The 24,753-nt window shown below is 43.1% G+C and overlaps 1 protein-coding gene across 1 annotated transcript in view; it reads left to right on the top strand.

Annotated features, from left to right (window-relative positions):
- Window positions 1-24,753, top strand: part of DNAH10 (dynein axonemal heavy chain 10) — a 5,879,077-nt gene that overhangs the window by 5,654,897 nt on the left and 199,427 nt on the right. Inside the window, exon 78 of the mRNA XM_044069759.1 lies at window positions 4,444-4,624. Within this exon, the coding sequence (XP_043925694.1) occupies window positions 4,444-4,624 (181 nt within the window). The remainder of the gene's footprint in view (window positions 1-4,443; window positions 4,625-24,753) is intronic.

Here is a 24,753-nt window from a genome sequence, read left to right as displayed (position 1 = left end):
TGGTAACCAGTAATAATTTAGGAAACCCACCTTTTCTAACAACTATTTAGATTTTTAAGAGCTTTCATCCTAAGCACACCAAAAGGAGTATTTTTAAAAGGCACTTGGTTAGAGCAACGAGAATGTGTTCAGATCTCACCACCTTGAATATGGAGATGGAGAAAATTGCTAACGTTTTTAGATAGGGGCTATCCTATTGATTTGCTTAGTAACATAACAATGGAAATATTAGCGGGTTGGGAAATGAAATTTAAACCATTATTAGCAATACCAAGTATTGGGACTCGTGTGCTAACAGCAACAGATGCCCTGATCGTACCAACAACATGGTTATTCCATATGGTCAATGGGACAGGGAGATTATAAACATTATTTTGAGAAATTGGTTAATTTTTAAAAGTAATCCCAATGCACTGAAGACCTTGGGTACTGAACCTCATTTTGTGTATAAGACTGGAAAGAACTTTAAATATTTATTTGAGAGCATCAAGTTGCCCTGCACTTTAAGTATTAAGGGCACAACAAAATGTGGGACTTGTAGACAATGTCCATACATTTTGGACAAGGATAGCATGGTTTTAAAAGATGTAGGTTGCACAGTTAAAATGACTAAAGGCAACTGTAATACTAAAGGACTGGTTTATATTGCTGTTTGTGACCAATGTGGTAATTATTATGAAGGGAAAACAGAAAGGAGACTTAAAACTAGGATTTATGAGCATGTGTATGCAATTTCTAAAAAGAACATCAATAGCTCTCTATTCAAGCATTTTTTACAATGTCCAGGTTTCACCAAGTTTAGACTTGGTATTTTAGAACTGGTACCTTTGAATTCAAGAGGAGGGTGGTGGGAACGTTTTTCTTGAACTTAGGGAATTTTACTGGATAATTAAGTTAAAATCCCACTTACCACCGGGTATTAATGACTTGGTTTCTATCTTGCCTGTTTTAAAGAAGAGGGCTTTGAATTTTTTAATTATTTAATTGCATTTTTTAGTTGCATTATTTAGTTGGAATTTTTTATCTTGCATAACTTGCTACATAATATGTTTTTATATAATCTGTGTTTATATATATATTTTTATGTATATCTAACTTTGTATTTGATATTGTACAAAAAAATATTTTTCTGTGTGCAAAGGTAAATAGGGTACTTTGACCTTTAAGAAAATATACAGGTAACAACATTCATTTTAACTGACATCTTAAACTGCTTTACTTAATAGTGGATTAAGTAATTTTTAAGTACTTAAGCAAGTGATTCTGGGTATGACATTGTTCTGATGAAGTCCCAATTTTGTGGTAGGGATGAAAGGGCTTAACCTGTATTTATTAAAAGTTCTGTTTGTCATTTTATTTGCTTGGACGCCTGTTTTTTATACAGAATATATGCTTTTCTAGGCGTATGGAGCTTATGGTGTGAAACTAATAAAGAGCCAAATTTGTTCAAGTCCAGAAATATATAGATGACCATAGACCCCTACAAGGATGAAGGGATCACCCCTACTCATTGACTTTTTGTTAGAAAGATGAATAGCTATGTCTGTATCCCTCAAATGATGACTGGACCATAACCATAACATCAGGAGGAGTGAAAACAAGATACTTGACCCAAGATGGATGAGCCACTGTGTATCTCCAGAAAAACAACTTCCCAGTACCAGACGTTATAACTAATGGGTGGCAATTCAGGTTTTCCAGTAATTAAAGATGGAGGAGGTTGAATCTGAGCTTTGTACTGTGGTAACAGGTTCATCATCTGGACCTAACCAGGTCCCTGCATCAAGCCTAGTGGGACCACAAAGACACTATCCAGATTGCTGAGGAAACTCTGTCAGAGATGGAGCCTGTGAATGGGGGAAACATTTTGCAAACAGAAATGAAAACCTTCACTGAAATGATTATTGTATTCAGATGCCAGGTTTATTACTCCATATAATATGATTATACCATAACGACCTTAATACTAAGAGTTAAATACATTTTGACAGTCCTAACCATGCATGTTATGGTGGTCAGTTAAGAAGCATTTACAAAATGGTGACCTATCTAGTAATCATAGCTAATAGAAACACAGCACCCACTGAATATCAGGAAATGTTTAATTTGGTTTTGATTAAAACTGTTATGTTTTGGTGGTCTTCAGCCAACTAGATTAATTTGGGAGGCTATACAGTATGTGAAGTACACTCATCCTTTCAGGTACAGCATTTGCAGCACAAAGCTAATAATAAATGGATGAATTTATTAATTATTATTTATTGTTCTATTTTTTAACTTATTACTATATTTTGTTGACTATGTGAGTGTCCAGTTATGGGCACAATACTAACAATCAACAATCGAATCTTTGCTGTGGTTACCAGGTTTCTGTCATGAATAGCATGTATTGCAATGTACCTGTCATTCTCCTCATGTCCTTGTCATTTATCTCCTAGAGATTTCTATGGAGTGAATGGGAAAGTGACAGCTTTGTGACTTCCAGATCTATGTGATAGTGGAAGTCATAATCATCAAAACCAGTTGAAGCAAGCATGAAGTTTGCACTTGTCCTCACCGTACTGAAACCATAGAGTTAGTACATATAAGATGAAGTGTCTCCCCTATGACAATACAAGGTATCTTGCCCTCCTGTGAAAAAAAAAAGTATTCCTATTACTAAAAATAGTTTTCAGCTATTATGCTTTACATTATTAATACCCGAAGAAAGTGCCATTTATTAGTTGTTAGGAATCTAGAGTGAACTTTATTTATACCCTTGTTGACTGGGACAGACTGACTGGGTGGTTAGCCCTTTTGCAGCAGGGGCCGGGGGGGGGGGGGCTCAAGATTCAATGAGACTTATAGTCAATTATGCTAAGATATAATATATACATACATTTGAGGTACACTGGTATTAACATGAGTAAAAAATATACAGACTTAGATATTTGAAATACACAACATAAGTAAAAAATAGCAGGTACAAAATTACGTTGATACATACACAGTCTTTACATATAAAGAAGGCATTTTGTACTTAGTACAATTTTTGGTGTCTAACACTAATGAAGAGAATTTGTCAAGTATAGCTTAAAGGGTTAAGTAAGACTATGTAAGAGACATAGTGTTAGTTTAGACAAAGGGAGTATTAAAAGATAATATTCTGTTATGGAAAGGAGCAAGTGTTATAGGAAGAGGAAGAGTATTACAAGAAAGGTGACTTAGTAGAAAAGTGACTAAATGTAGGATTAGTCTGGTAGAAATTAGGAGTACTATGAGTTTGTACAAGTTCCCGTACAAGTACAAGCACTTGTGTCCTAGGTGTCAGTGTGGCAATGGTAATTTCTCAATTTACTTGTATGTCACTGTTGATGTTTAGTGTATATGAAGGCTTTGGCATGATAGCAGTCTCAGTGCATAATGCAGAGAATAAGATACCCCCACCCTACCCCATCCCACTCAAAAAAAAAAACACTTGAACACTATAGCTTTAAAGTACCAAGACTCAAGAAGACATTCCAGCATTTTGTAATGTTTCAGTATCTGGGTTCAACAATAAATTGAGATACTCTGCTTGCTAATTTATGCTGCACATTTTGAATTCAAGGATGTATATTTATTTATTCAACAGCGGAGTGCCATTTCCTCTATCAAACAAAAGCAATATTTTCTCAGACCATAAAATGTATCCTATAGCACCATGTTTAAGGCAGTATCTTAATTATCTGTCTGTCTTATCTGGCAAATCCATTAGTGTCTAAAGCAGGCCAATGGTTTTCTTGTAACTGTTTTTTGCTAAAACTTTCTTTATAATTAAAAAAAAATGCCATACAAGAAATTATAGTATTTGTATGTGTAACCATGTAGACTGGTGAGAAGAAAAGGAAAAGTAGATGAGGAATGCTAATTATAAGATAAAGGAGCATGCAGTAAAATTTGCATAAGGAACATCATGATTCTAGTGTACTGTGGTCACCAGACCTAAGGAAGAGCTAGACCTCTTCATTTTCATAATTTCTTTTCACAATTTCATTTAAATACTATACTTCCTTAGTTAAACACACCATATGTGAAAAAGGTAAAGGTTGATCATATCTTGAACCAGTGCATAAAAATTAAAAATGCATTGATAAGAGAATTGAATATAGGAATACCTTAAGTGGTAAAATTGACTTTAAATTTATTGTAACTTATTGTACAACATCAGTCATTGTGAAAATATAACAATGTAATAGTTTACTGATTCTGCTTTGTTGACATCCTGTTTTATAGTTATTTGTGTGAGGTACTACAAGCATTTAAAAAAGAAAGTGTTTAAATATCTAATGTTATGGAAATCCGCTGACTTAAAATGAAAGTCCTTAATACTTCTGTAGCTGACGAAATGAATTAATACAAAATATGGTGGTGTACTACAGCAATAGCTTTGGCTTGCCTTTTAACTATTACCTTTGATTCCAGGTAGAGGAGGGTGAGCCTAATGTGCTTTGGTTGTCTGGACTACATATTCCAGAATCTTACCTCACTGCCTTAGTTCAAGCTACCTGCAGGAAGAATGGATGGCCACTTGATCGTTCCACACTGTACACTCAGGTCACAAGGTACCAGACACCAGAAGAAGTTAATGAACGTCCTGGTCAAGGTACAGTTCAAAATTATTGTTAAAAGTAAAATTTTTCACATAGGAGATGTTAAACTGAAAAGTCTGAAATCTGAGAGTTAATCATTTCAGCAGTCAAAAAAATAAATAGAGTAACAACAGTAATTACAAAACATTCCTATTTTTCAACAATAAGGATACGATATAGGTACATTAATCAGAATTTGTTACTTTTTTTCGCTATACTTCATATTTGCTTATTAGAAATATTTTAGTAATTTTTATGTATAAATTCCAGATTTTGATTTCTAATTTTTAACAGTTCCCTTTTAGTGATACATTGCATATTTTGTATTATTGTTTGTTGGGTATTATTGTTTGGCTATAATTGCTGTCTTTTCCAATTATAGCCTTAATTTTTCAGAAGAGTTTTGTTTAGTCTTTTATATAATTTGTGACATGAGGACAAATCAGTAAGGACTACATTGACTAAATAATGTTGAACATTGCAGTTACTAATATCTTACATTCAGAAAGTGAATGTGAATGTACATGTAAAAGCTGTCAACTTTCTAAGTGGATAATATCATTATTTAAAAAATGTCCTAATTATTTTGACTTTTTCCATTATTTTAAGTGAAAAGATTGTGCTTTGCAGAATATGCATTAAACGAGTGTTGAAAATGTAGCTTGAACTCGCTGTCCTTATCCTTGATGACATGGGATTCTGCTGTGGCTAATTCAGTCAGCCATTGAGAAAGCAGTGTATTCTGAGGTTTGCTTTCCTTGGTCTCCATGTGCTTCTTGTGTGACTGTGAGCTAGTCACTTGAAAACTGCTGCTTCTCTTTATAGTAAAAATACATTATCACCAAGAAGAAAATCTGATAACCACTGATTAAAATAAGTTCAACGTTCATGTCATTACCTTGCCATTGAGATGCTGAAAAAAATATCCCACCCATCCACCTCAAAAAAGTAAAATGCTAGTTTGAAGTACCTCAGCCTAATTAATTGCTTTAACGCTGTAAGAGGAAAATATTCACTGAGTCACCAAAAATGGAAAAAAAAACCTAAGACATGAGATTAAGGATACACCAGCCGCAAGTTAGGAATCCAGGATACCAAACTGGTTGATGCAAAGGATAAATGAGCCAAACTGACATTTGTAGACCAGTTCCATTAGTTTTTATGTAGGACAAATATTAGAAAGGGTCATCTCAACAAAATTTACTGATGAATTAAATAAAAACGTGACAATTATTTTATCAGTATAAAGAGGTACAAAAAGGTCTGCTACTACATGCAGTCAGCACTTTTGTAGGAAGGCAATAAAAGTTATTTAGGAAAAAAAATAACAACTGGATTTAAAAAAAATCATCGCACACACACGTGAAAATAGATGAATTATTATGGCTAGTACTATGATGTTAAAACACAGGATCTGGCAACGTAAAATAAATGACAAGTGGGAGAAGAAAATCCACTAAAGCAAGACATTCCACACATGTCAGTATTAGCCCCATGACTGTTTAATGTGAGCACATTTTACATCACCCCATGCAGCAGTTTTGAACACATTTGCCACAACTCCAAGAAACAGTCTATTATGTAATTGCTACATATGTGATGTAGAAGTGGGATCCATAACAAATCATATATTCAGTCGGGATTTTTCAAAATGTAATAAGTAAACTTCATAAATGGAAGGTGCAAATCATCCTTGGAGTATAATTTGACAGCCACATTCACAAAAAATGGAATATATTTCAGCAGAAAAGGAAAAAAATGGAGACATAATATGTGCTTCTAAAAGAGCTGCTTCATAAACACTCTGAAGACCTGGAAGTGATTTAGCAAATCTTGGGTTCTGCATGGCTGGGCTTAATTTTCTGAAGGACGTGAAGTCTTAAATTCAAATGTTTGTCATTATTTAATGACTTCAATCCTCAGCTATTTGCCAGAAAAGTACAGATTTTAAGAGGAACACACCAAAAATATGAGGCAAAAATCTGGACATTCTGTGAAAATCTGTACAGTTGAGAGGTATGTCTGGGCTACTAACTCACTATACCTTGGGTTTCAAGACTGTAAAATAAACTATTTCTTGCTAGTTCTAAACTTTGTTGCCTGGCTTCTTACTAATACTATTTGGTACTGGACTTACAGAATCCCACTATTTGCTGATGTTTTGGTATTGGTCTGCCTAACTCTACATGACATGGGTCCTCCCCATCTGAAAAAGTTGCTCATGCCTTACAGCCTGGACTGCCTTCTCCACTTTGCTTCCTGGGGCCTGCTGGTAGTTCCAAGAATGTAGCTCAAATCTGCCAGTAGTTAGTCTTTTGCATATAAAGGTTCCCACCTTTCAAGCCTACAGCTTGAGTGGCTTTAGATTGCTTTAGCACTAGGAGAGTTTAATGAGTTCTTTACCACTCATTTATTTCAGCTTGTTTTTGCTTAATTGTTTTATTTTTTTTCCCTTCTTTTTAGTTTACTTACCTGCTCTGTAAATATAATTTGGTTGCTAATGTTGATGTTTAACTTACTTTTATAATCTCCATATTTATTTGTTTCACTTACTTGTATAGTTTCATGTTTATTTCTTTATTTTCTAAAGTGTGTGTGTGTGTGTGTGTGTGTGTGTGTGTGTGTGTGTGTGTGTATATACAGTGTATACACACACACACACACACATATATATATGTGTGTGTGTGTGTGTGTGTGTGTGTGTGTGTGTGTGTATATATACATATATATACATATATATGTGTGTGTATATATATATATATATATATATGTATATATATATATATGTATATATATATATATATATATATATATATATATATGTATATATATAATGTGTTTTTATTGATTGTTTAGCCAGTAAGCAGGTTAATAAAAGTACTTGAATACCTGTATATGTATATTGGTACAGCTGCCACCAGTCCATCTTTCTGGTTTTATGAGTGCTAAAAATACATTACATGTGACAAGAACTTCATATTCACTCTAAAGAATGGAGAATGGAAGATCTGAAGTAGGGAGTTCATTTGTCAGCAACCTGTGGGTCTTGGATCCGATATCGGATCCGAGCCGGCAACTTGTTTCAAGCTAATGGATCCGAGCTCCTAGCTCCTCCCTTCACCCATAATCCCCTGATAACCCTCCATGACCTCAGATCTAGTTTGCCGCGCTTGTGGATAGCTGGATTCCCTTGAGCTCAACAAGTAAATTGTCAAATAAGTGTGTTTTTCTGTCAAACTTTCCTTTTTTGTTTAAAAATATAAAGTGTGTAAGTGTCAGGTACCCTTTAGCATAAAATATATTTCTTTTAATTAGTTTTTTCCCTCCCTTCGCTGGTCGTTAGTGAGTGTGTGTGTTGTGTTTTTGGGGCCTGTGTGTTTGTGTAGCACTATCTTTTCTTTTGAGTATGGCTGAGGCCCCAAAAGCCATCTTTTCTAAATGTACAGAGTGTGGCCATAAGCTCTCCCCGGCTGATGGCCACACTCAGTGTGTTTGGTGCCTTGGGGTTGAACACCTCTCCTCAGGCTGTACCATTTGTGCAGCGTTCAACCCCAGGGCACTGAAAGAGCGGAGATCGAAGCTAGTCTTGGCGGGACTTTTACCCCCGGACTCGGCTCCGGCCTCCGCTGCTCCCGTGGCTCCACCACAGCCTGTGGTTGCTGCCATTCCTGCCCCCCTTCCTCCGTCCGGGACTCAAACTCCCACTAAAGTGTCGGAGGACAGGGAGGCCAGGAGGGAGAAACGGAGGGAGAAGCACCACAAGCGGTGGGCCGAGACCTCCATTTTGGCCCCGCCAGCTAAGCGGGCTTCTCCCTCCACTGCTTCTAGGTCTCCTCCTCCTCGGCTCCGATCCCCATCTTTCTCCCCGGGGCCCGAGGAGGAGTAGGCCCGATCTCCATCGAGGCGTCATTCCAGGCCTGCCTCGGTGGCCTCTTCGAGATCCACATTTAGTATGTCCGATGCAGACTTGGACCGGATGATGCGAAGTTTCATCCAGGCCCAGCTGCAGATGGGAGTGCTCTTGTCTCCCCCCCCTTTGGGGGGGAGCTCGACACCCTTTTTCCATCCTATTGCTCCTTCTCCGACCCGCTATCCGGGTTCGGAGCGTTCAGAGCCGAGCAGCGTTGAAGCCGGGGGCGGGTCGGTGCCGACAGTACTCGGTACTTCGGATCCGACCCTGCCCTCGAGCCTGTCGGATCCGACCTCTCGGAGCCGTGGCCCGAGCTTTGGATTCGAGGGATTCAGTGTGCCTTCGGCTCCGTCCAGGTCAGAGCGCACTGGTCCTTCGGATCCGATGGTCTCGGCGCCGGTTCTGATCCCTTCATCGGATCCGAGTGGGAGCCAACTTTTGGATCCAAGAGAGAGTGGTTCTCCCTCGGCCTTCGATGTTGTGGAGAGGGCTCTGTTGAGAGCATCCGGACCCCCGGTCCTTGTCTCGGCTCCTCCCTGCACTCCCTCTCTGCTGGGCCAGGCTTCCATCACCCAGCCAAAGGGACAGCCTGCTTCATTGTCACAGATGGTTCCATTGGAACAAGATGTTGCTTGCGAGGCCTCCTCGGACAGCCCCCCCGAGGAAGTGCCCCACAAGCATACGTGCAAGAGGAGGCATGTGGACTCCCCTGAGTCCTTAACCGAGGACACGGACTTGGAGGAAGGGGAAGGCTCCCCAAGATTGCCCCCTGAGGAGGTCTCCTTTGGAAACATCATGGAGATGCTGTGGATCAGAGGTGGGTGGTCTGCCCCCAAGTCTTCCTCCGACGAGTCCGTGTTTCTGGAGGCATTCGAAGCAGGCCCGTCTACCTCTTGGGTGTCCCCTCCGGCCGACCCCCTGGTGGACCTCATTACCACCAGGGCGTGGAAGGATCCGGACACCGTGGAGCCAATACCAAAACGCCCGGACAAAATACTTAGCCCCCCCTCAGACCGATCACACTGGAGTAAGGGCCCCCCCCTGTAGATGCCATGTTGATGGCGGCAGCCACGAAGAGGGAATTGGCTCAGGAGAGCCCCTCAGTCCATCCACCGAGCAAGGAGTCCCGCTCGATGGACCGCTTAGGGAAGCGAGTTTTTAGTTCAGCGACCTTCTCGGTAAGGTCTCTGAACTATATGGCACATGTCATCAGGATGCAGCAGGATCTTATCAAAGAATACGCCGCCTCCCCTCCTGAGTCCATGTCGGCGGATGACAAGCAATTGTACTCCACCCGAATGGCCACTCTGAGATCAATTTCTAATACCTCTATGCGGCTATTGTCCCACGCCACAGAGGGAGCCGCTAGGGCTAGCGGAGCAGACCTAGTCATGAGATGGCAGGCCTGGCTCCGTCATTGTGACTTTGCGGAGCCTTTTAAAGCGTCCTTTGCGAACGTCTCTTTCGATGGTTCTACCCTGTTTGGCAAAACGGTTCGCGAGACACTTGTCCAGAGCAAGAAGGACGGGAAGACGTTGTCTGCCATCGGAGTCCACTTCTCTGCTCCCCAGCGGTCCTTTTCGAAGAACCAAAAGGGTCAGAAGAAGATGTGGTTCCGGAAATCACAACATTCCCAACCCGCTTCGGACAACCAGTCCTACCGTGGCAGAGGAGGACAGGGAGGACGCCGCCCCAGGGGCAGAGGAGCTCCCAGAAACTTTGGGTCCAGAGAACCTTTCTCTGAGTGGCCCGCGCAGCAGCCCTGAAGGCTTGCCCGGCTGCTCCACTCTGGAGGCAGTCGGGGGGGGGCGCTTCTCGAAACACCTAGCGGCATGGGAGTCCATCATGACAGACCGCTGGGTGCTTCGCATTATATCCAGAGTGTACAAAATACCATTACTCCATGTCCCCAAATTCAAATACCTCCCGGATGTACCACCCGATCAGAGGGGGGCCGCAGCCGCAGAAAAAGAGCCATCCAGCCCGTCCCCCAAGACCAGCTCGGATTAGGGTTCTACTCCAGGTTCTTTTTGGTGCCAAAAAAGACGGGGGACTTGAGACCGATTCTAGACCTTTCCCACTTGAACCTGGCAGTAACCAAGGAAAAATTCCAAATGGTCACTCTTCAATCTATTCTCCCCCTTTTAAGGGAGAACAATTGGATGTGCTCTATAGACCTCAAGGATGCGTACTACCACATTCTAATGGACAGACGATCCAGGAGGTTCCTCCGCTTCTGGCTGGGAGCCAGTTACTACCAGTTCAGGGTCCTTCCCTTTGGCCTCACCACAGCCCTCAGGGTGTTCACCAAGGTATTAGCAGTGATTGCGGCCCACCTGAGACTCCAGGAAATACAGGTCTTTCCGTACCTGGACGACTTGCTCCTGACCGCCCCAACAAGGCATCTACTTTGCTCAGCCAGAGACTTCTTTCTCCATTTACAGGAGTCTTGCTCCATTTGTCATTCATTTAGTTCTAGGGTTCACCAGGAGAGAAAGAACAAACTTATATTAAGAGGTTTAACGAAGTCTTCCTTTGCAGAAGCCATGGACAAAGGTCAAAGTCCTCCTAAGTCTCATGACAAAACTAATAAAAGGTCATCTCCATCCACTTCTTCTGGATCTTCAGAGCCATCAACTAAACTGCCAAAAATGTCTCCGACAACCTCAAAAAAACCTAATGATGACAGAACTACTGCCTCTATTCCATCTGAATCAGAACCAATGGCATTTCCAGCCTGGAGCCGCTCACCTGCATTGGAGCCAGTCACCCTGATGCTTAGGTTCCCATTACTACAATCTGTAGCATCTTCTCCATCTTCCAGATCCTCCAGGAGCCTATCTGATTTTGATGTGGATCATGTGGTGCAGCAATTACTGAAGACACTGGAGCTAGCCAAATTGCTGTCAGAGCCGACTCAGAGAAGCTCAGAGCCAACTGTGCCCGTACCTTTATTTTTGATTCCTCCTCCGATGCTAGCGGTGGTTTTGGAGCTGGAATGAACGGAGCCTATAGTGATGGAGTCGACAGAACCATGACCTATTACAGTCTCTTCGGTTCTGACCACTCTGACTATCTCGGTGCCGTCCAAGGTGTTTAGGGGCCGATACTTGGCAGTTGGGTCCTGGGAGGATAGTCGAGCTGAAACCTTTTTAGCTCCGAGTTTACCTCTTGGTGAGCTCGGCTCCTACCTTGGCTTCAGAGCCAACCCCCATGGTGCCAGGGGGTACTCAGATTCCTCAGAACTGGGGACTTCCACGGGCAATGGGAGGGGGTCTTCACAGCTATGAGGAGATCCCTGTCCTCATGGGCACCATCACTGTTATATCCAAGTGTTCAATCCCCAAGAGCACTGGTATCTATCTCTGTGCATACGATCACCCAACAGCAGAGAGACCCTAAGCCTCTGGATGCCCCATTGGGTGAGACCCTCTCTTTTGAAACCTCTCCAGACTGTCCCCCCCCTGAAGAGGTCCATTGGAAGAGGTTATGTAGGAGGAAGCATGTCAATCACATCAGACACAGACCTTGAGGAGTCAGAAGGGTCCCCACGGTCACTCTCTGAGGATGTCTATTTTGCGGACATCTTGGAGATCCTTAAACAGAGAGGCGACTGGAAGCCAGTTACTCCGTCTGATGAGGAGTCCGTGTATCTGAATGCTTTTCGGTCTCGACCTTCAGCCACCTGGGTGTCTCCGCCTTTCAATGAACTGATGGACTTAGTTTGTCGAAAGGCGTGGGAGTCTCCAGATACAGTGGAGCCTGTCCCTTGGAGGCCTAACAAATTTATCACCTCCCCAGATGACAAAACCTTTTTAACCAATGGAGTCCCTGTAGATGCTATGGTGGCAGCTGCCATGAAGAAGGAGCTATCCGAGACTTCCACATCTGTCCATCCCCCGAATAAGGAGCCACGGATGATGGACAGGTGCATGTTTTCTTCAGCGGCTTTCACTCTTAGGTCCCTGAATTACCTTACGTATTTTACAAGAATTCAGAGAGATCTCCTAAAAGAGCTTGGAGTTACTCTAAAGGATACAGTAGCTGCAGGGGTAGCAGATAATGTATCTTCCCAGCTGGCCACCCTTAATTCAATGGTTAACTCATCCATGAGGTTCATTGCTTATGCAGCCAATGGAACAAGCAGATCAGCGGGTTCCAGAATTGCCCTTAGGAGACATTCCTGGATGCACTTGTGCAATTTTGCGGAACCTTTCAAGTCATCCTTTGTCAATACCTTGTTTGATGGCGCATCCTTGTTCGGGCCTAAAGTCAAGGAAACGCTTACCTGGTGTGAACAAGAAGGAAAGACTCTCTCTGCCACTGGAGTCCATTTTTCCACACCTTCTAGACCCTATCCCAACGGTCAAAAGGGAGGGAAAATGTGGTTCCAAAAATCCCAGAGAGCCTTTCAGAATACACAGGGTGAACCTTCCTCCAGGGGCAGAGGAAGAGATAATAACGGAAGACACCACCCATGTGGCAGAGGGGGTCCGCAAAACCAGAGTGATCAAGAATCTTTCTCCGGTAAACCCTTTCAACATTCCTGAAAGGAGGCCCGCCTGTCCATCTCTGGAGGCAGTCGGGGGTTGCTTATCTCGGTACCCACAAGCTTGGCTAGACATAAAGAAAGACAAGTGGGTACAAAGAATTATATCCAGAGGTTACTCAATCCTATTTTCTATGCCACCTCCAAGGATCAAGAAAATTCAGGATGTTCCACCCAGTCACACGGAGCAAGCGGCTGTCGAAATTCAAAAGTTGCTTCAAAACAAAGAGTCATCCCAGCCAGTCCCCGCATACCAGATAGGATCTGGAACTTACTCAAGGTTCTTTTTAGTTACAATGAAAACAGGGGATTGGAGACCTATATTAGATCTCAACAAACTAAACAAGTCTGTGGAAAAGGCAAAGTTCTGGATGGTCATGTTGCAGTCAATACTTCCCTTTCTAGGGAAAGACAATTGGATGTGCTCTACAGACCTCCAGGATCCATACTACCACATAAAAATGGACAAGGCCATCCAGGCATCATCTGCCATTTTGGCTGCGAGCCAGTCATTACCAATTTCGTGCTCTGCCCTTTGGGCTCACTACAGCCCCCGGAGTGTTCATCAAATGCATGGCAGTAGTTACAGCTCACCTAAGGCGTCTGGGATTCTGATTGTTTCCATACCTAGATGACTGGCTCCTAATTGCCACCACCAAGCACCTACTTATTCAGGCAAGAGACACTACCCTGAAACTATGTGCCCAGCTAAGGATTTCAGTAAATTATGAAATGTCTACCTTATTGCCATCACAACATGTCATCTTTATAGGCACAAAATTAAGTACAAAAACCATGATAGTCAAGCTGCCACCAGACAGGGTTCAGAGTCTTCGTCTTCGAATCCAGGACCTCCACTTCAAGACCAAGGTACAAGCAAGGACAGTCCTAAAAGTACTGGGTGCTATGGCAGCAGCAATAATTATGATTCCTCAAGCAAGATTACACATGAGAATCCTCCAGTGGATGCTTTTCACTCAGTGGAAAATGCAAGAGCTGCCTATGTCCCACCTCATAACTCTGCTGGAAACCTGCAAGAAAGACCTTTGTTGGTGGCTTCACTTCGACCAAGTAACAATGGGTTGACTAACCCCCCCTACTCCGATAGCCACAGGGACCACGGCCGCTTCCCAGATAGGGTGGAGGGGCATTATCAGGGAAGAACAGCTCAAGGCACTTGGCATGATCACAAGGCTCATTTGCACATCAATGTACTAGAGATGAGAGCAGTGCTGATGGCATTGCAAGCATTCCAGGACTCTCTTCCGATAGGTACAGTTGCAATACAAGCAGACAATATGTCAGTTGTGTGGTACATAAACAAACAAGGAGGAACCAGATCTTACCCCCTTTGTTCAGAGGCCGTGAGAGTACGGCATTGGGCGATGTCCTCCCAGCATTTTCTAATAGCAATGCATATCCGGGAGAAATCCATCATGATAGCGGACAAACTAAGCAGAGAAATTCTGATGCCACACAAGTGGTCCCTGAAGGAAGAAGTAGCGGAAAAGATATTTCATAGATGGGGCCAGCTTTGCTGCGACCTATTTGCCACAGCCACAAATGCAAAATGCAGCCGCTACTTTGCCCTGATCCCCCCTCCAGTGGAGTCCCCGAGGGATGCACTTGTACACAACTGTCCCATGGGACTCCTTTATGCATTTCTATCCTTTCCTGTAATACTCAAAGTTCTTCAGAAAGCCAGCAGTCTGGGAATGACCTTGATTCTAATAGCCCCATACTGGCCTCATCAAATATGGTTCCCTTTCTTGAAGTCTCATCTTCTGGAAGAGCCTTGGATTCTGGACCCAGTGCCAGACCTCCTGACACACTCGGGGACTCTCCATCTGTCTCTTCACTCCCTAAGATTGACAGCATGGCTGCTCCAGTTCCCAATATAGCCAGGCTATACAACTTCACCCCAGAAGTCTGACACATCTTAATTTCTTCTCATAAGATGTCTACAAGAAAACTTTATTATAGCAAATTTAAATAATTTTCAATCTGGGCTTCGCAAACCTCCATCACCCCTTACTCAGCACCCTTAGCATTCATACTAGAATTTTTGGCTAAGCTTTTTAATGCAGGAACAGCTGCAGCAACTATTTGTGTGCAGCTGGCAGCAATCTCAAATTTTCATATTGGGAATGAAGGAATGAATATCATGTCTCATAAACTTTCAAAAGCTTTCCTGAGAGGAACTAATTTGCTAAGACCACCCCTTCCACCATGGAATCTTAATTTTGCTCTATCCCACGTAATCCTTCCACCATTTGAACCAGCATAATCTTGTAGCTTAAAATTTTTATCCTGGAAAACTGTTTTTCTTGTAGCAATCACATCAGCTAGAAGCATCTCAGAGTTACAAGCTTTAGCAATCAAACCTACATACATTGTATTCCATAATGATACGTACATATACATACATACAAATGTTTCAAGCATGGGCATTAAAGCCCTTCTAGCTTGCCAACATGCCAAAACACTTGTTCCCACAATAAATGTCCAGGTTGTTCTTAAAAATATCTAAACTAGTACTTGCTTTAATGTAATTTGGTAGTCTGTTCCAAGCATCAGCTACTCTGTCAGAGAACCAATTAGTACACGTCTCATTCCTATAGAATCTTCTACATAGGTTATCTGACGATTCTCTAGTACTTTTTGATAACCCCCAAACATTCCCAGAGGGAGTTGTCCCTATATACCTGAATAAGATCTCCTCTTAAATATCTGTAAGAGACACTTTACAAGTTCAGATATTTTAGTCTTTCATAATAACTTAGACTTTCATATCCATGGATGCCCTTAGTATATTTCCGCTGTACTCTTTTTTTTTTTTTTTTTTTTTTTTTTTTTTTTTTTTTTGTAGGTTCATAGGTTGGTACTAGGCTATCGTCCCTAAGGCCTGTGCAAGCCTAGCCATAACAATTCCCTGGAAATTTCTTCCCACAATATTTATAGGTTCATAGGTTGGTACTAGGCTATTGCCAGTTTATTCATGCTTGTTTTCCTATAGGGTTTCCATATTGTTATTCCATACTCAAGTTTGGGTCTAATGTAACTAATGTAACTAACAAACAATGACTTCATTATGTTTGATTTCCTAGACTTTATAAATCCTTTTATACAACCTATAGTTCTATAACTATCATTAGCCAATTGGCTGATATGATTAGAAAACTCATAGCTGTATCTACCCATATACCCCGGTCCTTAAATGAGTCTACAGTTTCAATCAGTGTGTGCTGTATTAAATATTCACCTTTCAGTTTATGTCTCCCCAATCTCATATGCTTAGTTTTTGATGCATTTGTCAACATATTGTTCTCCTGTGCCCAAATGGTCAATTTAGTCAAATTATTTTGCAGACATGCCTTATCTGTAACACTTGTAATCAGTTTACCTAATTTCAGGTCATCAGCATATAGACTGTAGAACACCTCAGATGAAAAAGTAAGGTCTGAAAGATACAATCTAAACAAGTAAGGGCCTAGGACAGAGCCGTGTGGGACACCTTGACTGTAACCAAGGATTTCACCTAACCAGTTGGTGTGTGATACTTGCCATGTCCTATTTCATCCATCCTATATCCATCTTATCAACAGTGCATCAATACCTAGTTGTACTAATTTATTGATCAATGTTTTGTGCAGGACCCTGTCAAATGCTGAAGTTAAATCTATACAAATCACATCACAGCACAATTTTTCATTCATAGCTGTTATTATATTGATGTTAAGTTGTCAATCTCGCCTTCATTCTTGCTGGATGGGTTCAGAGTCGATCCTCGGCTCCAACTCGGCCTTTACTAAAGCTCGAGAGATATTTTTACCAGCTTGAGGCTACCCTATATCCCACAATGCTAGGCGCCAGCTACCCAGATCTAGTTTGCCGCTTCAGCAGCGAGGTTGCATTTCTTTGCCGGCTCCAGGTTGTATTGATCTTTTTATATTTCTAGTTAGTTTTTTGGTCCTTACCTTTAGCGATAATTATAACTAGTACTACCCTATAGTTCCCCTTTTAGAATCCCCTCTTAGGTAGTCTCTTTCTGGGTTTCCCACCCCTGTTATCGCACAGGTCTCTCCTGTTCTTCTGAATAGTTAGGCCTTTGGCTAAAGTTGTTTTATTATAATACTTGTGTGGAGTTTTTTGTGTGTGTGCCTAGATTTAAAGTTGTTGTATTTTTAGTCCGTTACAAGTTTTTTGGTGTGTGTGTGTGTGTGTGTGTGTGTGTGTGTTGTGTTGTGCTTGTGACTACACTATTAAAATTTTTTTCTGTCTGCCTTGTCATCCTTGTTATGGGATGTCTAAAGACACCAAGGTCTCGGGCTTCAAGAAGTGTGACTCGTGCTGTCAGAAGATGTCTCTGACAGACGGTCACACTTCTTGTGTGTATTGCCTAGGACCTCTGCACCTGCAGGACTCTTGTTCTGTCTGCCATGCCTTCAGTCCAAGGGTCCTGCAGGAATGCAGAAATAAACTTATTTTGAGAGGCTTGTTGAAGCCTGAAGGTTCCCCGGCCAAGCCTTCGTCGGGTAAACCTTCTAAGCCCGCCAAACCATTGGCTCCATGTTCGGAGCTGTCGCCGAATGGTGCTGCCACTACTACTGCATCGGTTCCGGTGGGAACCGATGATTCGAGGCCTCATTCGGCTACGACCCTACTGTCAGAGCCATCTTCTAGCCGAAAGCGCTCCAGGGCTCCTTCCTTAGAGTCGGTCCACTCGGCTCCAAGGTCTCCCTTGTTATTGGAGCGGAGCCATAGGTCCCATTCCTCTCAGTCTTCCAGGCTGTCGCATCATGACCTCGAGAGGGTGGTTAGCAGACTCCTTAATTCGAAGGCGCTGGCCCAAATGTTGCATAGCCCTTCTCATCAGACAGTGGCTATCCCTACTTCCTCTTCGATTCCTCCTCCGACTCTTCCTCTGAGCTCGGAGCTGGAGATCATAGGGCTTGGGACCGTCGTAACATTGGAGCCGATACCACACCTTTCGGCTCCCTCGTCGGCTCTGATCTCTTCCTTGGTTCCATCCTTGGAGGGATCCGGGCGCCGGGACTCCCTCGTCGGCTCTGAAGGAGCGAGTGGCATCGGACCCTTGTCCGACCCCATTCTCCCTCTCAGAGCCTCGGCGCAGGTGAGTTCGGCCCCGACTTCGGCCTTGGAGCCATCCCTCTCGGTGCCGGGAGGGGTCCTTGCCTCTTCGGAATGGGGACCCTCTTCCCTGCCTGATAGGGGCGGCTTTGAGGTCATGAGGAGTGTGCTGGCCCCTGTGCCTGCTCCACGGTCGGCTTCTCCCTCTATGGTGCCTGCTTCGGTCTCTACCCACCCTCCCGATCCTGAGCGTGGAGAACCGACACTACAGGTAGCCCCATTGGGTGTATCCTCCTCTTTCGAGGCCTCCCCTGATCCTTCAAGGGAGCCTCCTCGGAAGAGAAAATACAAGAGGAAACATGTGGACTCCCCTGAGTCAGTCACGTCTGACACCAACTTGGATGAGTCAGAAGGGTCCCCAAGGTCCCCCTCTGAGGATGTCTCCTTTTCTGACATCCTGGAGATCCTTAAGCAGAGGGAGAACTGGTCTGCCCTCAATCCTTCCGAGGACGAGTCGGTTTATCTAGATGTGTTTGGTTCTTACCCTTCCACCTCCTGGGTGTCCTCCGCCTTTCGACCCTCTCATGGATGTGGTGGCTTGAAAGGCATGGACGGCCCCTGACACTATGGGACCAACCCCCCTGAGGCCGACAAAATTTATTACAGCCCCTTCTGACAAGCAGTTTCTGACCAAGGGCATCCCCATTGATGCCATGGTGGTGGCGGCGGCCACTAAGAGGGAGTTGGCTGACCCTTCAGTACCTGTCCACCCTCCTAATAAAGAATCTAGGACTATGGACAGGTATGGTAAGCGGATGTTTTCTTCAGTGACATTTTCCATGTGGTCGCTGAATTATTTGTGTCATTTCACCCGCCTTCAAAGAGACCGCCTCAAAGAACTGGGTGACACCTTACAGGATCCATCAGCTGCGGGGTCTTAGGACAAGATCAACTCCCAGCTGTCAACCCTGAACTCGATCATTAACTCCTCCATGTGGCTTATTTCCTATGCGGCCAATGGGGCGAGTAGGGCCGCAGGCACAGGTGTTGCCTTAAGAAGACACACCTGGATGCGGCTTTGTAACTTCTCTGACCCCTTCAAGGCGTCCTTCACTAACATCCCCTTTGATGGTTCGGCTTTGTTTGGACCTCAGGTGAAGGATACTTTGACCAGGTGCGAACAAGAAGGCAAGACACTCTCTGCTGTGGGAGTCCGTTTTTCCACCCCTTCTAGGCCATACCCTAAAGGTCAGAAGAGTGGGAAAATGTGGTTCCGTAAACCACAGGGAGTCGCGCCTGACGCACGAGGTGAGTTTCCCTCCAGAGGCAGGGGAGGGAACAATAACAGATGCCGCCCGAGAGGCAGAGGGGGTCCACAAAATCAGGGTACCAGGGAATCTTTCTCTGAGAAACCCTTTCAGCATCCCTGAGGAGCTACCCGACTGTCCACCTTCGGAGGCAGTCGGGGGAAGGTTATCACTGTACCCAGAAGTCTGGCATTCCCTAACGCAAAAACTCACTGGTTGGATTCAAGACGCTCTCCACAAGATGCTAGAATATTTTTCCTTTTATTTACTGATAGACTTGAAGTGCGTTCAGTATCATGCACTTTTCAGCAAGTGAATACTCAACTTCTTCAGAATGCAAAACAGTGGAGCCTTCCAAAAGGCTGCCTTTAATACATCAATCAATTAACACTAATTAAAACATTTAAAAGGGCTGTTTCTCTAATTAAAACAAGCATTGTAAACTGCAACCTATAAGAACAGTATGTAAAGACTAAAACAACCACCAGGGCTAGTCGATACAAAACATGCTTGATTCTATATAATTAAGTTCTAACAATAAAATATTTATAAGTTAGAATCCATCACAGTGTAAGTAACAACACTGATATAAATGTATAAACTGTGTTTGTTGCTTTTTCAATATTAATGTGCAAAGTTAATACAAATCATCCCCTATGTACAAAACCATCCCCCTTCCTACAAGTCTCTACTGTTTGGAGGTTAAGCAACTTTAGAGAATTCAAAAAATTGCAGGGTTTTTTTAAAACAACTTTAAGAAGTTAAAACACACAATAATAATAATAGGAAGTACCATGCAACTAAAAATGAAAATAAAAATAAACTTAAAAGTAAGAATAAATGTGTCTTGCTGCAAATAGGTCTACTTCCTGCTTAGTTTGCACGTAATTATGCATCCAATACAAAATGTACAAGTTGTGATGTATGCTGATATTTAGTCTTGTAAGTGCCTAAATGTATATAAACCTTTATCCACACCCCTGTACAGCCAAAACGGCCCCTTCCAGATGTTCCACCCCGTCTAAGGCAACAAGCAGTATTAGCAATTTCAAAACTGCTAAGAAAAAGAGCCATCCAGCCAGTCCCAGCAGACCAGTTAGGATCCGGAATCTACTCCAAGTTCTTTTTAGTACCAAAAAAGACAGGGGACTGGAGACCTATTCTGGATCTCAGCAGGCTGAACAAGTCTGTTCAAAGAACAAAATTCCGGATGGTCACGCTACAGTCCATTCTACCCTTTTTGGGTCAGGACAATTGGATGTGCTCAATAGATCTTCAGGACGCGTACTACCACATCAAAATGCACAGGTGCTCCAGGAGGTTTCTCCGCTTCCAGCTGGGAGCCAGTCACTACCAGTTCAGAGCCCTGCCCTTTGGTCTCACCACAGCCCCCTGGATGTTCACCAAATGCATGGCAGTGGTTACGGCTCAGCTGAGACGGCGAGGATTCCAGGTGTTTCCATATTTAGATGACTGGCTCCTTACCGCCACCACCAGGCATCAGCTACTCCAATCCAGAGATTATACCATACAAACTTGCAGCGAACTAGGTATCTCCATAAATTTCGAAAAGTCTGCCTTGTCACCTTATCAGTCTATTACTTTCATAGGCGCCACATTAAACACAGTCGAGCAGTTGGCAAAACTACCCACACAAAGAGTATCAGACATTCGCGGACATGTTCAGGTCCTTCTTCAGTGCCACAAAATCCAGGCCAGATTTGTGCTGAAAACCCTAGGTCTCATGGCAGCAACTATCACGTTACTCCCACTAGCTCGCTTCCATATGTGGATCCTTCAGTGGATGCTGTTTTCCCAGTGGTCCTTTCAACATCTTCCAATGTCACACAACATTTTAATCACTCAATCATGCAAAAGACACCTTTCTTGGTGGATGGTCTCCCCTCAGGTGCTTCAGGGCAGACCCTTTGTTCTTCCTCCTCCGGTTGCTACGGTGACAACGGATGCCTCCCTGATCGGGTGGGGGGCATTTTCAGGGCAGGACAGTCCAGGGCACATGGCAACCATTAGAATGCCACCTGCATATAAATGTCTTGGAGATGAGAGCAGTACTTTTAGCGTTGCAAGCCCTTCAAGACTCTCTACCCACTGGGACTATTGCAATTCAGACAGACAATATGTCTGTAGTGTGGTACATCAACAAGCAGGGCGGAACCAAGTCCTATCCCTTATGTCGAGAAGCACTCAGACTTTGGCAGTGGGCGATCTCCTCTCAACGGTTTCTGATAGCAACGCATATCCCCAGGAAGTCCAACGTCACAGCGGACAGGCTGAGCAGAGCCATTCTCATGCCCCACGAGTGGTCTCTCAATCAGACAGTACTGAAAAAAATCTTCCGAAGGTGGGGTCGACCTTGCTGCGACCTTTTCGCAACCCCTCAAAACAGCAAGTGCCACGACTTCTTCACTCTCTTCCCTCTTCCTGGCCACCCTCCCAGAGACGCTCTAGTCAACGATTGGCCCCAGGGTCTTCTGTACACATTCCCCCCCTTTCCCTTAATCACCCAATTGATTCAGAAAGCAACCGCATTGAGATCCAGAATGATCCTCATTGCCCCTTACTGGCCTCGACAAATCTGGTTTCCGTTCCTGCATCATCACCTATTGGAGCAGCCCTGGCATCTGGACCCAGTGCCAGATCTTTTGACCCATCAGTTGGGCGAGCTGCACCAGTCCCTTCAGTCTTTCAACCTCACAGCTTGGTTGCTCCACTTCCAACCCTAGACAGGCTTCCCTTTATTTCTCATTCAGTGCGTGACATCATCCTTGCTTCCCATAAATCTACTACCAGGAAGACTTATGCTAGCAAATGGAAACATTTTTCTTTCTGGGCAGAGGCTAGAAATGTAGACCCTTTCACAGCCCCTGTCCAAACAGTTCTTGACTTTTTGGCAGAACTTTTGCAGATGGGTTCTTCCTTGGCCACCATCAGAGTACAATTGGCGGCTATTGCGAATTTCCATGTTGGTTTGTCAGAGACCAGCATCATGTCACACAAGCTTTGTAAAGCCTTTCTCAAGGGTACTTTTTTACTCAGGCCCCCGGTTAAAGATCCCCCCCCCCCACCGTGGGATTTGAACTTGGTATTAACTTCCTTGATTCTCCCTCCTTTTGAGCCTGCGGCTTCCTGTTCTTTGAAGTTACTCTCATGGAAAACCCTCTTCTTAGTGGCTATCACTTCAGCGAGAAGGGTCTCAGAACTTCAAGCCCAATGTATCCGCCCTTCTTATCTTGTTTTTCACAAGGACAGAGTGTCCCTCAGAACTAATCCTTCTTTTTTACCCAAAATATCTTCTGAGACAAATTTAAATCAGACCATCGATCTTCCAGTTTTCTTCCCAAATTATACCAACAGAGCGGAACAGAAGCTGCATTTTTTAGATGTTCACCGTCAGCTTCATTTTTATCTGGACAGAACTAAGCAAGTAAGAAAGTCTGACCAACTCTTCCTATCATATGCGGAAGGGAAACAAGGACTGCCAGTTTCCAAAGTAACTCTGTCCAGGTGGTTGGCCTCTGTCATTACGTTGATCTACGAATTGAGACATAAAGAGCTCCCTACAAAACCTAGGGCTCATTCTACTAGAGCATTAGCTTCTTCAGCAGCTTTTCAGGCAAGATTGCCATTGGATTCCATTTGTGCGGCAGCCACATGGGCCTCTCCTCATACCTTTATTTCTCATTACAAGCTGGACATGACCTCCAGAGGTCGAGCTGTTTTTGGTTCCACTGTGCTCAAAAGTCTGTTCCTATGAGCCACACAGGGCTAAGGTGCTAGGGACGCAGTCCCATCCAGCAAGAATGAAAGCGAGATTGACAACTTAACATTAAGAAGTTATGTACCTACCATAACGTTCCATGTTAGTTGTCTTCTTCTCGCCTTCTTTCTTGCATCCCACCCTCCATTCCCCTAGCCTGGACAGACCGAGAATATCTTTTGAGACCCTGTTTTTTCTCACTCAGGTATGAACTTACCTAGTTGCCTCTTCTTGGTAACTCTATAGATAGGTATATATATGTATATTTTTCTTCTTTTGTTGTGGGGACATTATGTCTATGGTGTTAGCTTCCAAACGAGATCTGGGTAGTTGGCGCCTAGCATTGTGGGGTATAGGGTAGCCTCGAGCTGGTAAAAATAGCTCTCGAGCTTTAGTAAAGGCCGAGTTGGAGCCGAGGATTGGCTCCGAACCCATCCAGCAAGATAGAAGGCGAGAAGAAGACAACTAATATGGAACATTATGGTAGGTACATAACTTCTTATTATAGAACATCATGTTACAGGTGGTAATAGATCTATTGTCAACATACGCATGCTGATATATGGTTTCAAGTCCCAACCTATCCAGTTCTGACAATAATTTATCCAGTATTACCTTCTCCATTATTTTTCCACAACATGAAAGTAGACTTAAGGGTCTATATGATTCTGGGTTTGTCCTACTCCCCTTTCCCTTAAACACAGGTTTAATAAGTGCATGTCTTCAATCTTGAGGATCTCCCCATATTTATATGACCTAGTGAATAATAGACGGAATGGCAGTGTAAGTTCTTTCTTAAGTGTTCTCAGGTCATTGTTACTTATTCCGTCTCCTCCCTGCACTTTGTTTGGATCCAGTTTGCACAGTTCTTTTTCAATATAATCTAATTATATAATTCAATATAATTTGATTCCAGTATCTGGAGTTACCTGGATGTCACTAGGACAACTTACCACCCCTTTTGTGGAGCCAAACTGTTTTACATAAGAATTTTGTAAATATATTTATAATCTGTTGTGTCTGAGAATACATTTTAGAATCTGCACACAGTTTATCAATTTGTGTATCTTTACTTCTTTCACATCTTATGTATCTATAAAAAGGTTTCCTATTATGCTCAATATCTTTATATAAATTTTCTTTCTTTCTTCAAATTTTTCTTGATCTTGTCCAGCACTATGCTAACACTATGCTTAATCTGTTTGTCCAGCTCGTTTATTTCAGTTTTCAAAGTTGTAGTTCGACTTCTCTTCCATTTCTTATATTTTTTTGTCTCTTACTTTAATCAGGTATCTTGTTCTTACGGAAATATACCCCCCTGATGTTGCGTGCCTAGATCCTGATGATAAACATTTTTTTTTACTTTTTGCACTCAAACAATTTCTCTTTCAAAACTTTTCACATTCCATCTGCAGTTTTTCCACTGAACACCTCACTCCAGTTAGTTTTATATAGTAACTGTTTTGCTTCCCTATAATCTGTAATTAACCTTCTGTGCATTGGCTTAG

This window comes from Protopterus annectens, chromosome 4.part0 (assembly GCF_019279795.1).
Source record: "Protopterus annectens isolate FY-2018-M chromosome 4.part0, PAN1.0, whole genome shotgun sequence".
NCBI lineage: Eukaryota > Metazoa > Chordata > Ceratodontiformes > Protopteridae > Protopterus > Protopterus annectens.
Note: the sequence above shows the minus strand (reverse complement) of the source record. Positions and strands in the feature narration are given on the sequence as shown.